This window comes from Salmo salar, chromosome 25 (assembly GCF_965601325.2).
Source record: "Salmo salar chromosome 25, fSalSal1, whole genome shotgun sequence".
In the NCBI taxonomy this organism is placed as follows: Eukaryota; Metazoa; Chordata; class Actinopteri; order Salmoniformes; family Salmonidae; genus Salmo; species Salmo salar.
Genome location: NC_138315.1, coordinates 20,957,789 through 20,976,723, shown reverse-complemented (window position 1 = coordinate 20,976,723; position 18,935 = coordinate 20,957,789). Strand labels below are relative to the sequence as shown.

The following is an 18,935-nucleotide window of genomic DNA, read 5'->3' as shown; positions in this document are numbered from 1 at the left end:
CCCCTACCTCTGAGGAAGCACAGTTCCCGCTCAGCCCAGTCAAAACTGTTCGCTGCTCTGGCACCCCAATGGTGGAACAAGCTCCCTCACGACGCCAGGACAGCGGAGTCAATCACCACCTTCCGGAGACACCTGAAACCCCACCTCTTTAAAGAATACCTAGGATAGGATAAAGTAATCCTTCTAACCCCCCCCCCCCCCCTTAAAAGATTTAGATGCACTATTGTAAAGTGGTTGTTCCACTGGATATCATAAGGTGAATGCACCAATTTGTAAGTCGCTCTGGATAAGAGCGTCTGCTAAATGACTTAAATGTAAATGTAATGTAATGTAATTAGAGCAGTACAAATAAATGTTTTGTCATCCCTGTGGTATACGGTCTGATATACAATGGCTGTCAGCCAATCAGCATTCAGGGCTTGAACCACCCAGTTTATCAGAACATTTATAAACTGGATGGTTCGAGCTCTGAATGCAGATTGTCTGAAAGCCATTGTAAATCAGACCGTATACCATGGGTATGAGAAAACATTTATTTTTACTGTTCTAATTACGTTGGTAACCAGTTTATAATAGCAATAAGGCACCAAAGGGTTTTTTTAATATGCAGATGACACCGCTGTTGTGGGTTTCCTTCACCCAGACCAAGCCTCTGTTCAATGTTTTGACAGAAAAACTGCAAAATGTGTCTTTCTTGAAATAAACGTTAAGAAAACAAAAGAGAAGGAAATTGATTTCAGATGAAACAAAACTCCACTACCCCCTACGAAGATCAATGGGGATTCAGTCGATAGAGTGACCACATATAAGTATCTTGGAATTGAAATAGACAATAAACTGAAATTAAATGACTGTGCCTTTGCAAAGATGAAGAAATTGCAACAGAAAATGTTTTTTTTTTTAACGCATACTGAACCATTATAAAGTCGACTGCCATGTCTTACAAATGTTCTATAAATCTGTCCTGCAGGGTTATAAAACCGTCTTAGGCCTCACAACCCCCTATCTGAGATACCGACTGCAGCCCTCATCCTCCACATACAACACCCGTTCTGCCAGTCACATTCTGTTAAAGGTCCCCCAAGGACCCACTTCCCTGGGTCACTTCTCTTTTCAGTTCGCTGCAGCTAGCGACTGGAACGAGCTGCAAAAAACACTCAAACTGGACTGTTTTATCTCCATCTCTTCATTCAAAGACTCAATCATGGACACTCTTACTGACAGTTGTGGCCGCCTCGCGTGATGTATTGTATTGTCTGTAACCAATCATGTTTGTACCATGTTTTGTGCTGCTACCATGTTGTGCTGCTGCCATGTTGTCTTGCTACCATGTTGTTGTCATGTTGTGTTGCTACCATGTTGTCTAGCTACCATGTTGTTGTCATGTTGTGTTGCTACCATGCTGTGTTTTCATGTGTTGCTGCCATCCTATGTTGTTGTCTTAGTCTTCTCTTTATGTAGTGTTGTGGTGTCTCTGTTGTCGTGAAGTGTGTTTTGTCCTATATTTTTATAACATTTTAATCCCAGCCCCCATCCCTGTAGGAGGCATTTTGCCTTTTGGTAGGCCGTCATTGTAAATAAGAATTTGTTCTTAACTGACTTGCCTAGCTAAATAAAGGTTAAATAAAACAGAGTGTGCTGTCCTTTGGTCTGATATGCATGTTTTTAAACATGCGAGTGCAAGACCAAGTCAAGCTTCAGCGCTTGATTAAGACAGTGGGAAGGATAATTGGTATAGATCAAGAATCAGCTACCAACCTGTACACAAAACTCATCCTCCTAAAACTTGAAAGCATTTTACAGGACAGTACTCATCCTCTTCATTCAAAATTCAGTCACAACAGCAGCCGGACAAGGGGAAAGAGACTTCTTCAAAGTAAATTAAAACGGATAGATATAGGGACTATTTTATTCCAACTGCCATTAGGCTGTGTAATAGATGATAGTCTGTTGGTCCCTCGAGTACACAGTATATTGCACTTTCACTTTAAATGTTTAGCTATGGCACTTTGAATGAATTATATTGTGTAGTTTCTGTGTTTTCATGTTTAGTGTACCTTCTCTTTAAGCACATGACCAAATGAATTTCCCCCTGGTGGGATAATAAAGTTGATCTGAATCTGAATCTTAACATGGTATGTAACTAGAAACCATAATTTACAAAACAATTCTTAGGGCGATTTCATGTATTTTATGTGAATGACTTTTCCAGTTCTGTTTTATGCATTCAGTTGTCGACTGTGACTGCAAGCTGGAACTGTAAAACAGACAACAACTGAAATGTATCCTGTGCTGAAAATGACACAACATATTGTGAGATAAAGCCATGATGAACATGGTGGCATATTTTTCCAACAATTAATCATCTTACCATTTAAAAAACAATAAAATATTGGGTTGTCTACATAACATAATAATGATGTGTTACATATTTTGCCCAACTGTGTTGCCTATTTCATTTTCTTTGTCTAGCGGAACAATGTTTTCATTAGATATTTGGCCGGACAACAATAACTAACGGAACAATCTCTGCACTTCCGTTAATGACACCGGCAGCAGAGTTGTTACAGCTGATTGTCAGCTTTTTTACATTTCAGTATTAACATTTCTCATTATATATTTGAGAGGTTGTTTGGCGACGGAAATTTTGTTTTAATCTGTCGCTGCAGGTGCAGCAAGAGGCTTAATTCCGAGTGTCGTTGATTATGGTGTAGAGGAAGCGTTTCTCTGAGACAGCAGGTAAACAACGGGGCAGACATTAGCTAACATGTTCACCTAGCTTGCTAGCAAGCCAAGTGACATTTCATTCGATAAAAACAATAACTATATAGCTAGATGTCTCTGGTAGAACCATAGCTATCACCCTTAGGTGTGTTTTTATGAATTGCTCCAGTTGTCATCCCAGTCTAACATTGTAACAACTGAAAGTTGGTGCATATTTCGATTGCTAACGTTGGCTAGCCAGTTGGTAGCTACGTTTCTTGCTACCTACATAGGTTTCTAGCGGCTAACGTTAACATCTTAACTACTATGCTATGTTGCTGTTATGTAGTTTACTAAAGTTAGCTAGCTAAACTAAACCCATAGCTAACTAGATTGCTGGAGTGATTAAATAAGTAGCTTCCTAAATATTCACTTGTCTAGCTACCTAGTTAGCTTTTATATGTTAACTAGCTCTATGTCATTGCTTTTTTAGCACTACAGTAGCTAATGTTAGCTACTACACAACACAGGAAACATTGTGTAAAGTTAGCTAGTTAACGTTAGCTAAATATGTTTACTACACTGTCACACCTAGTCTTAGCTAACTTTATTTTATCAGTGTTTTCTTGCTGTGTAACTAGGAATGCTTTAGCTATCTGTGCAAGTCTCCCCTTCCTTGCTTGCCACACCCTAACTACGTCCTAACTGAGTTTCACTTATTGTTTATTTGTCAAAAGCAGCATAATCCTGGCATCACATAACTATATGGGGGTCTTAGCTTGTTGACTGCCTGCGTTGGTGCAGTGCAGCTCTGCCCTGCTTTCATTTAGCTGAGAAACTGGTATCCTGGAGACCCAAAGTTGAATTTTATTGGATTCAACTTCTGACATAACTTTTCCCTGTTCCTAGCACTCATTTGACTTGCACGATCTCTACAAGCCAGAATGTTGAATACAATGATATTTTAACTTACTTTACCTGTTGTCTGTGTGGTTTCCACAGGAAAGTATAATTCAATAAACTTTTCAAGGCGCTGGTAGTGCTTTCAGATTTCTATCACCTGAAGCATGTACAGAACCATTTAAACGTGTGCACGAGCTTGGCAAGTATCCTTGCGTGGCGTGCATGTATTTTCTTATTTTGCCCATGCTTCAGGTGATAGAAATCTGAAAGCACTGCCAGTGCTTTGAAATGTTTTTTTTTTATTCTACTTTCCTGTTGATATATTATCTCACATTCCTACCTGCAAAAGGACCAACCGGAAAGTAAGTACAATGCAATGAAATTCAGAAAGAAAGAAACTGTCAGCTGTGCTATGGGAAATTAACAACCAATCTATTGTGAACATACAGTGGAATTACTGTCTGTAAACATAGCTAGGACAAGTGGCTTTTAAGTTAGTCCTAAATGTAGGCCCTGTGCAGACTGCACTTTGTGAGCTAGCTTTGTGCCGCAACGAGAGATTCTGTTGGGACATTGGGCCGATACAGATGGTTGGCTATGTATAGATCCAGTTGTATTAGCTTTCATTAATGTGGTTTTGTTTTTTCTTTCCTTTTATAGAACCACACGATTACTTCTTTGTTGTATGTGTGTACAACTGTGTGGTGGTGAGAATAAAACTCTGGATATGGAACATCTGCCTTGTTCTTGCCGGACAACCTGTAGTGAGTCAGAAATTTTGTCAATCAGCATTAAGTCACTAGCAGGTAAGGGAATCTATAGCCAACCGCTCAGACGGCTCCACCAAGCTGTTTTTACATGCCCAATATCCCTACAACAGAATCCCTTGTTGGGGGACAAAGCTACAGTACGTGAGCCTTCCCTGTAGTGCTGGCAGGCAGGCAGTGACAGCTGAAGCAGGTGGGGGTCATACTGGGCACATTTCATGGACACACTGATATCTGATACCTAGACCTCTGTCACTCCTCTAAACAAGCGCTCACTCCACATAGGCACAGGCAGCCTAGAGCAGCAGGGCCTATTCATTTTAAGATTTTGGGGTTGATATTCTGGTTCAGGTGCAGACATCCCAGGCCTGGTGGTTGTTGTTCCTTTTACATTCAGAACAAGAATGATTTGATGGATTGAAACAACTTCATCATAGTCTGGTATAAACTGCCTTGAACTTGTTCAGGAACAGGCTTGACTGCAGTTCTTAGTGCAGCATGAATGCATGCCGATTCAGACACATTCCTTTGTTTGAAACTGAGTAGGCTAGTCAGTCAGTGATTCCTCAAATCAAGCTGAACTATTTTAATTATTCTGGGTAGCAGTCCTAGCCACTAGCCAACTATGACAGCCACTCAGAGCTGAACTAAGAGAATAACCCTATCGGGATGGCCAGTCTCAAAGCGGGCGAATGACTCATCAAATAATGACAAGCTGGTCGGCCTGAGCCGCTGTATTGTTGTGCCTCTGTGCTGCAACCCCTCCCGACCGTTTGTCTTCTGCTGCCAAGCATCATCAATGGCCCTAGATAACAGTGCATCCAGGTGTGTTGACTGAGATTTAAACCAGCATGATGCCAACCATCTGCTCATTGTGAGACTAAGCTGACTACTGAGAACACAGTGAACAAGCTGATTAAAGTCAAGAGTCCAAAGGCCCATACAAGCTTCACTCAATTGATCTACGCTTGTGGGCGGAGTCGGATTTTTGGAGCAGTGGACAACTTTTAGCCCTTTTAAATTATACGATTCACGTAATATTCAACAAATGTAGTACTCAACATCAAATATGGACCAAACTTCTTCCTGCCATTGAGTAAAACGTGTGGTATCCAATAAAATGGTCCAAAGCCACCCATGGTCCCCCTCACACGCCATGCCAAGCCCACCCCAACAACCACTACAGTATAATTTCTCTTACAATCTGACAAGTAGTATGGAGCTGCAGCTTGAAGTATTGCTTTTAAATCCTTTGAAGCGTATTCCTGGTGAGTCTGGTGATTTTTTAATTATTTTTTTTTAATTTAATTTAAAAAAAAAAAATATTCCCCCCCCCTCCCGTTTAGAGAAATGAGCCATTGCAGTCGCTTGCATCATTTACCATAAATCAGTGTGAAAGTGGTTTCCTGTGTTTATTAAATGGATCACAATATTTTCTTTGCAACTTTGTGTAAAAAAAACAATAGCTTTTACTCATGATGACTGTGTGATATCACTCTCGGTAGCCGATGTGAACAAAACCTTTAAACAGGTCAACATTCACAAAGCCGCTGGGCCAGACGGATTACCAGGACATGTACTCAAGCATGCGCGGACCAACTGTCAGGTGTCTTCACTGACCTTTTCGACCTCTCCCTTACCGAGTCTGTAATACCAATATTTTTCAAGCAGACCACCATAGTCCTTGTGCCCAAGGAAGCGAAGGTAACCTGCCTAAATCACTACCGCCCGTGGCACTCACATCGATAGCCATGAAGTGCTTTGAAAGGCTGGTCATGGCTCACTTCAACAGCATCCTCCCGGACACCCTAGACCTACTCCAATTCGCATACCGCCCCAACAGATCCACAGATGACGCCATCTCAGTCGCACTCCACACTGCCCTTTCCTACCTGGACAAAAGGAACACCTATGTGAGAATGCTGTTTATTGACTACAGCTCAGCGTTCAACGCCATAGTGCCCACGAAGCTCATCACTAAGCTAAGGACCCTGGGACTGAACACCTCCCTCTGCAACTGGATCCTGGACTTCCTGACCGGCCGCTCCCAGGTGGTAAGAGTAGGCAACAACACATCCGCCACGCTGATCCTTAACGCTGGGGCCCCTCAGGGATGTGTACTTAGTCCTCTCCTGTATTCCCTGTTCACCCACGACTGCATGGCCTTAACACGACTCCAACACCATCATTAAGTTTGCTGTTGACACAACAGTGGTAGGCCTGATCACCGACAACGATGAGATGACTTTTATAGAGAGGTCAGAGAACTGGCAGTGTGGTGCCAGGACAACAACTCTCCCTCAATGTGAGAAAGACTACGTAGCTGATCGTGGACTACAGGAAAGGCGGGCTGAACAGGCCCCCCATTAACATCGACGGGGCTGTAGTGGAGCGGGTCGAGACTTTCAAGTTCCTTGGTGTTCACATCACCAACGAACTATCATGGTCCAAACATACCAAGACAGTCGTAAAGAGGGCACGACAAAACCTTTTTCCCCTCAGGAGACTGAAAAGATTTGGCATGTGTCCACAGATCCTCCAAAAGGTTCTACAGCTGCACCATCGAGAGCATCCTGACCGGTTGCATTACCGCCTGGTATGGCAACTGCTCGGTATCTGACCGTAAGGCGCTACAGAGGGTAGTGCGAACGGCCCAGTACATCACTGGGGCCAAGCTTCTTGCAATTCAGGACCTATACAATAGCCGGTGTCAGTGGAAAGCCCATAAAATTGTCAGACTCCAGTCACCCAAGTTATAGACTGTTTTCTCTGCTACCACACCCAAGCGGTACCGGAGTGCCAAGTCTAGGACCAAAAGGCTCCTCAATAGCTTCTACCCCCAAGCCATAAGACTGCTGAACAATTCATAAAATAGCCACTGGATAATTTACAACTTTGATGGATAACTAAGCTAGTGACTAATATGTTGACATTCCTGATAAAATAATACATTTATAAATCATTGCATGGCAGTAATTTGTTTTTCAATTATTAGAAAATGCTAGCAGATAGACTTCCATTCATTGCGCTAATGCTAGTTAGCATTGGCTCACCGAACTACCACTAACTTCCTTCATACTGGACATAAAAATGCTATCCATGGGTTCATCTGACTCTGGGGAGGTAGATGATGGGACTCATTGCTAAAATCCTGAAGTATCCCTTTAAACCCAACCCAATACCATTGCAAAACACTATACATGGCCTGTTTGGGACTTTTACCATTGAAAACCATTAGAGGCCATAATATTGAAACCATTAGATCGGCTGTAGCCTAATGGTTTTGTTTGTCAAGAATGGTCTAACTAATCTAGACCTTTTTTTTTTAAGGGAATCAACCACACAGTGAGGTGCCATTTCCCAGACACAAATTAAGTCCCGGACACAAAAAAACATGGTACTTTAACACACACTTGCGTTAAATAATACAATCGACTTCAATGGCTAATTTCTCCAAACGGAAAAAAACCCATCACCAGCTTCACATGCATTACATTACGAAGGATGACATGGAGACATAACTGATACTGTATACTGGTTGTTGGGGTGGGATTGGTGTGGGGTCCGTTGGCGGCTTTTGATCATTTTATTAGAATCCTCATTGTTGGGAAGAATTAGACCAATGGTCCAAATCGGATGTTAGGTACTATATATTGATGATTATGTGAGTCCTATAAATTAAAATGGCCAATTTCAGTTCAATCAATTAGTTTAATTTCTTGGATCAAATTATATTTCAACAAAATAATGTTTCAGGAATGCAAATGTTATTTGTTTCTAACTACAGAAACAATCTTAGATGGTGTCTGCTCTTTCTTGTGCTTTTGGAGGTGGAACGACTCCCGCGTGACCTATAACATTATCCAATTTGTTATGCTGCTTCAATGTATTCGCTCCCATATCAGCTAAAAATAGAATGTCATTTTTTTGTCACATAGAAGAAAAAGTAGAGTGCTACAGCTGTTTTTACATTTGAAAGTAGCCTAGAATCATGTATGAATCACTTCTAAATGGAATGATACAGCGCATGGCAATTTTCATATGCACAGGAGTTCTGTATGTTGAATGGCGGAGAGTAGTACATGAAGCTGCCCTTTTTGTGACGAAAAATGACATTGCAACACTGCGATACGCTCCAAATCAATCGTCTCCGTACCCCTTAAAGAGTGCCTGCAGCCCTGTGTACCATCTCTCTCAATGTCAGTCTAATTGGAAATAGAACACCTAATCAGTGTAAACTACTTTATTATTCCCTCTTAATTAGACTGGCTGGGATTAGTCTACTCATTGTGATCAAAGGCGGGAACAGCTGGGAAGTTAATACTACCTCTCCCCTTAATGTTTTTAAGCAGTTATGTCGTTTTGTGGTATGTCTGGGACAAACATGAATTAGGCTAGGACTAATCTGGGTCCATAAGGACTGACTTGGGAAATGGTTACTGTTGGGACTTTGTTTGAAAACAACACCTAACCTCTATGCCTTTACCCTAGCCTGCCTCCTGCCCAAGCCACTGGGACATTGCTTACACCTAGCCTATAGCCAACTGCACACCTAAAGGGAATGCAAGGTGTAAGAGGCTAGCTAGAGTTGTTCTTTTGGACAATAGTGTTTCTGTTGGCCGAAGGTCAAGTGCTGGTTGGTTGGTCTCTTCCCTGTGGTGGTAGAATGTAGCCTAAGGAAGTTCAGCCCATTAAAACACACAGAGGAGCTATCAGATATGGGCTTTGTCTTTTAGAGTAATGCTTGAATTAACTCTGACTTAAATGACTAATCACTATTAAACTGTCTAAAACTCTATTTATGTAGGCTATGTAACTGCACTGAAGAAACTACAAAGGAAGGTAGCTCCACAAATAAGTCTTGTTATAACTGCATACCACTGATTTTGTGGTCCTGCATGACAGTGTTAACATCAAGTAGCTGACTTGGGTTCTGGGTGATTAATTCCATTAGGTGTGCCAATCTATCAAACATGTTTCACACCACATGTAGTTCCTATCGACAGTGAAAGTTGCATGAATAAGTCATCAGGTTATGTGATTGAGCAGCCACTGCTGTTCTCAGCAAAATAGTTGCTGCAGTGTCTTTTGGGAGTGCAGTGACTTTTGAGTCCCAGGTGTGCTAAGTGTCCCAATTCCACTGGGCCTGCAGGGGACAAGAAGCCACAACTAACACATCCAGCCACACGCTGGTGGACAAAGGGCTTTGTGGGTAGCAGTTAGCACCTGTACACGCTCTGGCAAGACTTCATGTAATGTGAACATCAAGTAAAGGGAAGTGTATTCAGGAATTTGAGTGCTTATTTCGTTCTTTTATTTCTCCTTTCATGTTGTGTGTGTGTGTATATCATGGTCTATAGTCTACTACTATTCTGAATTGGTCATGTTTTATTGTAATATCACTACATCCCTGTCTCTTATGCATCATGTCACACACTGATCCACTGCTGTTATTGTGTGTTTTCAGGAGAGAGCGTAGGGTAGCCATGCTGACGTTGGCCAGTAAGCTGAAGAGGGACGAGGGGGTGAAGACTGGCAGGGCCCCTGGGGGCCCCTCCGACTCCTCTCACAGGGTCTCTATCAGGGACCGGCTGCTCATCAAAGGTACTACACACATGACCTTCTCTAAATGAATCTATCCGTCTCCCCCAGTTAGTCTTTTCACACTACTAGCATCTGGGTGAACCTAATGCTCTTCTCATGAATTTCAAAGAATTTCAATCTGTCCATCTCTCTTTCTCTCTTTTCATACTGTCTTTATTTCTTTACATTTTGATCCCTATATTCCTGTTGCTCACTCTTCTGTATAGTCTCACCATCCCGTTCCCTTAATCGTCTGTCCTAGACCAATCTCCTCTAATTTTATTCCTCCACACTCCATGTTCTGTTTCAAGCTCTGTAGTTCTGCTTTCTTTAAAAATCCATTCAAATTCAAGGTCAGAGAAAGAGAATGGATGTCTTTCTGTTCACAATCACTTTGGATGTTCATTCCTCAGTCTCTTCTCCATGATTCCTCCAAGTATTGTTTTTTTTCTTTGAGTTACATTAATGGCTTTTATTCTTTTTGTTAATTTCCTGTGTTGGTCAGGTCAAGACAAATTCCCCCTCAAGGGCAGAAAAAGTTGTTAAATTATGTCTGTCATTTGAGTTGTCTGTTTATGTTTTTGATGCTCTTAGCCTACACAGTGCAGAGCCGATACCGTGCCAGGTCACATTTTACCACTTCCTCTTTAGAGTTTCCTGAATAGCTAGCTAGAGTCAAACATCTCTGGTTGTGCCTATCTGTCTAGTGATTGAGGAGGTGGGCTTTGAACGTTAGCAGAACAGGAACACTGTCCGGATGTAGCGTCGTCATCAGCTCCTCTAGACTCCCTGACAGATTCACGTGTCCTCCCTCCTCTTTCTCCACCTCCCTCTGTCCTTGTCCGTAGCTATTACTGTTTTGTATCCTACCACTGGGGCATAATGTCCCAAGTTTATCCTCTTTTAATCATTCACCCTAACATCCACTGAAGGCAGTTTGCCACAAAGTACACAGTCCGATACTCCCTCTGAGATCTGAGGGAGGGAACATGCTTTTCTTGCTGTAACGGTGTGGAGCTGAAACTGCACAAGTCCAATGCATTGTATTGGTTGAAATAGCCCAGTACCCATTGATAATACATATGCAGTACAGACTGTCTATTCACGATTGTGTCATGATTTATTGTTTTAATATTGCTTGCACAGCACTGTATCGAAGCTCCTAAGCTGTACCTAGAGCAAGATAAGTTACTCCTCACATCAGCACTGATGGAGATAGTAAGGAAAGGGGAACACAAAAGAGTAACCCCTTCTCTCCCCACAGGACTCCCTAGTGAGGTTACACTTACTGTACAGTCATCTGAGCTGACCCTTGTATTTATTTACTTTTTTGCACTGTCTCTATGCACATTCTCAGGGCCCTACACACACACTGACACTCCAACACACATACAAGCACTTACTCCATCATTTTCTCACACACATATAATATACACATGAACTCAGCAAAAAAAGAAACAGCCCTTTTTCAGGACCCTGTCTTTCAAAGATAATTCATAAAAATCCAAATAACTTCACAGATCTTCATTGTAAAGGGTTTAAACACTGTTTCCCATACTTGTTCAATGAGCCATAAACAATTAATGAACATGCACCTGTGGAACGGTTGTTAAGACACTAACAGCTTACAGACGATAGGCAATTAAGGTCACAGTTATGAAAACTTAGGACACTGAAGAGGCCTTTCTACCGACTCAGAAAAACACCAAAAGAAAAATGCTTAGGGTCCCTGCTCATCTGCGTGAATGTGCCGTAGGCATGCTGCAAGGAGGCATGAGGACTGCAGATGTGGCCAGGGCAAGAAATTGCAATGTCTGAACTGTGACACGCCTAATAGGCTGACCACACCGCTCGCGTTGCAAAATAAATGTAGAAATCTGTTTTCAATTATTGCACCCACACCGCTCGCCAACGAGTGTCTGCGTTGCCAAGGGCTAAAATAGAAATCAGTTCTATTTCTGACGCAGATCGCGCTGCAAGTCCTGCCTCTCCCATCTCCTCATTGGTTTATAGAAGCAGCTGCCCACTTGCCATCTCCTCATTGGTTATACCCACGTGTGTGACTGAAAGACGAACGAGGTCAGTGGCAGTAATGCACCTAATTTATGAAAGTTGCCAATCGCAATATAAAGTCAAGAGAAGAAAAGGCCTGGAAGGAAGAGAGATGATTAGAAACGATTCGGTTGACCGTTTTATGTGTGGATGAATTGGCGGAGTAGAGGACCTTGTGCATTTCAGGTAAAATAACAACTCAATGTTTATATCCCAGGACAAATTAGCTAGCAACAGCAAGCTAGCCAAATAGGACAAATTAGCTAGCAAATGATAGCTAACTAGCTAAAGTGCCATAAATGTTTAATGCTTTTCGACTTGTCCCCAAATTAATGTAATTGGTTCAGAGTTTTGTTTTGATATTTTAACCTGTGTGTCGTGATTGCGTTTGGTGTGGGGGGACAAAATACATTTATGCACGATGGCGCAGGATGGTGCACACGCGCAGCCGGTTTGGGTTCCGTGTAAGACAGCGCCACAGGGAGACAGGATGGACAGCTGATCGTCCTCGCAGTGGCAGACCACGTGTAACAACACCTGCACAGGATCGGTACTTCCGAACATCACACCTGCGGGACAGGTACAGGATGGCAACAACAACTGCCCGAGTTACACCAGGAACGCACAATCCGTCCCTCAGTGCTCAGACTTTCCGCAATAGGCTGAGAGAGGCTGGACTGAGGGCTTGTAGGCCTGTTGTAAGGCAGGTCCTCGCCAGACATTACCGGCAACAACGTCGCCTATGGGCACAAACCCACCGTCGTTGTGTGTGTGACTTCCTGCAAGACAGGAATGTCAGTGTTCTGCCATTGCCAGCGAAGAGCCCGGATCTCAATCCCATTGGGCATGTTTGGGACTTGTTGGGTCGGAGGGTGAGGGAGGGCTAGGGCCATTCCTCCAAGAAATGTCCAGAAACTTGCAGGTGCCTTGGTGGAAGAGTGGGGTAACATCTCACAGCAAGAACCGGCAAATCTGGTGCAGTCCATGAGGAGGAGATGCACTGCAGTACTTAATGCAGCTGGTGGCCACACCAGATACTGACTGTTACTTTTGACGTTAACCCCCCTTTGTTCAGGGACACAATATTCCATTTCTGTTAGTCACGTCTGTGGAACTTGTTCAGTTTATGTCTCAGTTGTTGAACCTTGTTATGATCATACAAATATTTACACGTTAAGTTTGCTGAAAATAAATGCAGTTGACAGTGAGAAGGACATTTCTTTTTTTGCTGAGTTTACATTTATACTCTACTTTTCATACAATCATCATATACACTGCTGCTACTCTTTATCATACAGTATATCCTGATGCCTAGTCACCTCACCCCTGTACTGTACATCTCCCTCATCACTCCAGTGTCCCTGCCCATTGTAAATATGGTACTGGAACTGACCCTGTATATACTTACTTGTGTTCTTATTTTTATTGCTTGTGTTTTTTTTCTTTTTCCTAATGTTTAGTGCTATATTGATTACTGTATTTTTGCATTCGGAGTTTGCAAGAAAGGCATTTCACTGTACTTGTGCACGTGACATTAAAACTTGAAACTATAGACAACCTGACTGTGGTACAAATGATTTGCTGAACCGTCTGCAGGTTTATCAATCATATTGTCTTTATTTTGATTAATTTACAACCTGATTTATGAGATCAATAATTACTGTGTAGCTACCATTTCATAATATTTGTTTCAGTCACACATTCAGCCTATGAATGATGAGGTAACTTTTTTCCATGGGTGTTTTGGGCATCTCCTCTAGTAAGTTTGTAGCATTCCAAAAACACAGGGCTGAGAGAGAAGGGAAGGGAGCGTGGGATATGATGTGTTGTTCCCTTAGGATTTGGTGCACACCACTGACTGCGCTCTCCTAGCTACCCACGCAATCAGGATTCTTAGTTTTAGTTTGACGACTCTCTCTCTCTCTCTCTCTCTCTCATATTGCAGAAGTTGCAGAACTTGAAGCCAACCTTCCTAGTAAGTGTATGCAGTGCAACATAAAAAAAGTTGCAGATTCATGTGAATGTGTTTGATGTTCCCATGGCTCATTAGTAACTGAAGAGGCAGTTGCAGGCAGCGGTGGATGGCTCGGCTGTAGTGCTCCTGTCTGAACACCAGGGGGAGATTAAGAGCCACTGGAAAATGGATGATGATCATAGACCAGTTACTTCTTACTTCTATAGCCAAATACAGTACTCCATTGATATATATACACTACCGGTCAAATGTTTTAGAACATCTATTCAAGGGTTTTTCTTTATTTTGACTATTTTCTACATTGTAGAATAATAGTGAAGACATCAAAACTATGAAATAACACATGGAATTATGTAGTAACCAAAAAAGTGTTAAACAAATGAAAGTATATTTGAGATTCTTCAAATAGCCATCCTTTGCCTTGACATCTTTGCACACTCTTGGCGTTCTCTCTCAACCAGCTTCTGGTTACTACATGATTCCATGTGTTATTTGATAGTTTTGATGTCTTCACTATTATTCTACAATGAAGAAAAACCCTTGAATGAGTAGGTGTTCTAAAACTTTTGACCGGTACTGTATTAGCATAGAGATAACACAGATAGTGTAGACCTAGATTTATAATGTACACATAGTTATCTTAATCTATTTGAATCTATGTACATTTCCCAGAAAATATCAATTCAACTGTAAATGTTGGCTAATAACAACTGAGAGATGCCCTTATCCTCTCTCACCTCCTCCCCACCTTAGGTACGTGTAAAGCCAGCTTCCCTGATGAGAACAAGCTACATCACTTTCAGCTGGCTGTCTCTCCAGGTAAGACCCCACCATCTCACTAATAGCCAACCTGTGTGTATGTAGACCTACATAAATAACAATTGTTATTAACACAAGTGTGCAGTGAGCTAGTTACTAGGATAGTAAGGTATGATGACAGTCTGGAAGCTGTTTATAATCCCTTCAGTCAACCTTTAGAAGTAGGCTTTTAATAAGTGGCAGCGCTTAAGTAATTGTATTCTCCAAACCGTTGACCTCTGAGAGTTAAACTGGATCAGGGAGGTCAGAGGTCAGGAGGTCAAGTCTAAGAGGGACTACATCAGCGATTTCTCTAATTACTGCAGTGCTTATAAAGGGCATAAACTCCACGCCAGCTGAGTATCACACTGATAAAAATTAAAATCATGTGCTGTACTTATCTGACTTGTAGCTCACACCAATGACAAGCTGTACTAGTACAAACGTATTATTGAGTATTCTATAGTCCCCTATTGAGAACTGCTCTCCAGGCAAAAGTTCTGCTCCTCAGGAAGTTAATTGAGAGTCCTGGATCACGTCTGTGACAGCGCGTCCTGTTCTAGTCTAAGTGGTTGTTCCCTGTATTTAAATGCAGGCTGTCTCCAGCAGGATGGCAGGCAGGCAGCCATCATTATTCCCCAGGCAGGTCCTATCTTAGAGCGCTGCCTAGTGCATACCTGTCCTGTATACTGTAGTCTGAAGACGTACTGTTACTGGAGCAGCCTGGAATTATTCATGCCTTAGGAGACTTTGTTCTCCTAACTCTCTCTGTGTGTGTGTGTGCCTGCTTGCTTGTGTGAATTTCATCACGCACTCACCCACCCTTCTCCAGGTATGTGCACCTCATTTCTTCTCTTGCTAAATGAGCTCAGTTCCTTCCTTTAGCCTTCATAAAGTGCAGTATCAGCAGATTCTCTGATACTGCACTGTTGGTTGTCACCATTAAAGCAGTGTTATTCCGGGGTATTCAAAGACAGCCTGTTTGGTGGTCACAGAGGGCAGTGTGATTTAGTTGGGGAGTGAGTAGTAGGAACTGGAGACAGGATAGCTGTTGTTCTCCCTCTGTGGAGCCAGGAGACTTGGCTAGCAGCTGCCCCATGCGTTTAGCCTGCCCTGTCCAGGTTCAGGAGGATCAGCACAGAAACATGCATGTATAATGCAGTGCAATTGTAATGTTTTGCCACACAACATCTGCTGCATTTTTTTTCTCAGACTTTTTTTGTTGTTGTTTTTTTAAGAGAGCCTTTACAATTTTGTAATATCTCCGTGGCCGCAGGGCTCCTGTAATGCTCAACTCTGTTTGAGAGCTTGATAGCATGGAGATAGTTCAGTTGGTGAAATGAGATGCTATCCACTATTTTAGAACCAAGCTCCTCAATACCTTGCATGGGTTGGAACATTGAGGTGCCTCCATAGTCCCTGTTCGAGGGGTGATTTAACAATTACCCTCATGCTGTACTTTGGTACGATAAGCTCCAAAATGTCCCTCAGCTGGCAGGCCCGCACTCCTCGAGGTTGATTCTTTTTAAATTCACAGTCTGTGTCAGTGCCTCAGCACGATGGAGAGGACCGCCCAGCCCCAGCAGTTGATTCTTTTTAAATTCACATCCTGTGGGAATGATACTGGTGATTTAATTGCGGAATCACCCGTAGATAAATTATCCTTCGAGTTTCTACTACACAGGTGATGTTGGCAAAACCCACAGGTTCTCCCGGCTCGAATTAAAATACCAAGAGAATGTCATGAGTTTGGATGTGGTGTGTTTAGGAGCCACCTCTCTATCTTTCTGCAGTGCTGTCAGCCAGTCACTCTCGAAAGGAGGCATATTTTATTTGCTGAGCAGTCATTTTAGTGTGCGTGTCTGTTTGTGCACGGGTACTCTCTGAGCCCTGTTAACGCTGAGTCAAGTGTATTCTCTCCTCTTGAGCCTGCTATTGTATTAACTTACTAAAGGCATGACTCCCCTGCTCTGGAGTTGACCTCTAAGGACCGGTAGAGAGGTGAGTGACTGTCTGGGAGTCTCAGCCTCAAAATTACAGTGCCTAATGAAAGTATTCAGACCCTTTGACTTTTTCCAATATTTTGTTAGGTTACAGCCTTATTCTACAATTTCAGAAATTCCCTCAAGCTACACACAATACCCCATAATGACAAAGCAAAAACAGGGTTTTAGACATTTTTGCTAATTTATAAAAAATGGAAATATCACATTTACATAAGTATTCAGACCCTTTACGCAGTACTTTGTTGAAGCACCTTTGACAGCGATTACAGCCTTGAGTCTTCTTGGGTATGACACTACAAGCTTGGCACACCTGTATTTGGGGAGTTTCTCCCATTCTTCTCTGCAGATCCTCTCAAGCTCTGTCAGGTTGGATGGGGAGCGTTGCTGCACATCTGTTTTCAGGTCTTTAGAGATGTTTGATCAGGTTCAAGTCCGTGGCTCTGGCTGGGCCACTCAAGGATAATCAGAGACTTGTCCTGAAGCCACTCCTGCGTTGTCTTGGCTGTATGCTTAAGGTTATTGTCCTGTTGGAAGGTGAAACTTTGCCCCAGTCTGAGGTCCTGAGCGCTCTGGAGCAGGTTTTCATTAAGTATCTCTCTGTACTTTGCTCTGTTCATCTTTGCCTCCCAGTCCCTGCCGCAGAAAAACATCCCCACAGCATGATGCTGCCACCATCATGCTTCTCCATAGGAATGGTGTCAGGTTTCTTCCAGACGTGATGCTTAGCATTCAGGCCAAAGAGTTCAATCTTGGTTTCATCAGACCAGAGAATCTTGTTTCTCATGGTCTGAGAGTCTTTAGGTGCCTTTTGGCAAACTCCAAGCGGGCTGTCATGAGGAGGGGCTTTTGTCTGGCCACTCTACCATAAAGGCCTGATTGGTGGAGTGCTGCAGAGATGGTTGTCCTTCTGGAAGGTTCTCCCAGCTCCACATAGGAACTCTGGAAATGTGTCAGTGACCATCAGGTTCTTGGTCACCTCCCTGACCAAGGCCCTTCTCCTCTGATTGCACATTTTCTAGGAAGAATCTTGGTGATTCTTCCATTTAAGAATGATGGAGACCACTGTGCTCTTGGGGACCTTCAATTCTGCAGAAATGTTTTGGTACCCTTCCCCAGATCTGTGCTTCGACACAATCTTGTTTCGGAGCTCTACAAACAATTCCTTTGACTTCATGGCTTGGTTTTTGCTCTGACATGCACTGTCAGCTGTGGGACCTTATATAGACAGGTGTATGTGCCTTTCCAAATCATTTCCAATCAGTTGAATTTACTACAGGTGGACTCCAATCAAGTAGTAGAAACTTCTCAAGGATGATCAATGGAAACAGGATGCATCGGAGGTCAATTTGAGTCTCATAGCAAAGGGTCTGAATACTTTTTATTTTTATTATTAATACACCATCCCTACATTTGCATCTCTTTAAAAAAAAATCTGTTCGCTTTTCATTATGGGGTATTGTGTGTAGATTGCTGAGTTTGTATATAATTTAATCTATTTTAGAATAAGGCAGTAACGTAACAAAGTGAACGGTCAGAATGCTTTCCGAAGGAGATATAGATATATATTTTTTATATATTTATATATATATATATATATATATTAATCAATTAATTAATTAATTAATTAATTAGAAAACCCTTTTGCAATTGTTAGCACAGCTGAAAACTTGTGCTGGATATCATAAGGTGAATGCACCAATTTGTAAGTCGCTCTGGATAAGAGCGTCTGCTAAATGACTTAAATGTAAATGTAAAGAAGCAATAAAACCAGCTTCGGACACCAGTCTCAACGTCAACAGTGAAGAGGCGACTTCGGGATGCTGGCCTTCTAGGCAGAGTGTCTGTGTTCTTTTTCCCATCTTAATCTTTTTCTTTTTATTGGCCAGTCTGAGATATGGCTTTTTCTTTGCAACTCTGCCTAGAAGGCCAGCATCCCGGAGTCGCCTCTTCACTGTTGACGTTGAGACTGGTGTTTTGTGGGCACTATTTCATGAAGCTGCCAGTTGAGGACTTGTGAGGCGTCTGTTTCTCAAACTAGACACTCTAATGTACTTGTCCTCTTGCTCAGCAGTGCACCGGGGCCTCCCACTCTTTCTATTCTGGTTAGAGACAGTTTGCACTGTTCTGTGACGGGAGTAGTACACAGCG

At 42.4% G+C, this 18,935-nt stretch overlaps 1 protein-coding gene across 2 annotated transcripts in view; it reads left to right on the top strand.

Moving 5' to 3' along the window:
• The first annotated feature begins 2,556 nt into the window (after positions 1-2,556).
• Positions 2,557-18,935, top strand: part of ube2f (ubiquitin-conjugating enzyme E2F (putative)) — an 88,409-nt gene continuing 72,030 nt past the window's right edge. Inside the window, 4 exon segments of one of the 2 annotated variants that reach the window (NM_001173966.1) lie at positions 2,557-2,739; positions 9,841-9,977; positions 13,954-13,983; positions 14,737-14,802. In NM_001173966.1, the coding sequence (NP_001167437.1) occupies positions 9,860-9,977; positions 13,954-13,983; positions 14,737-14,802 (214 nt within the window). In that variant the 5' untranslated portion in view covers positions 2,557-2,739; positions 9,841-9,859. 2 annotated transcript variants of the gene reach the window in all.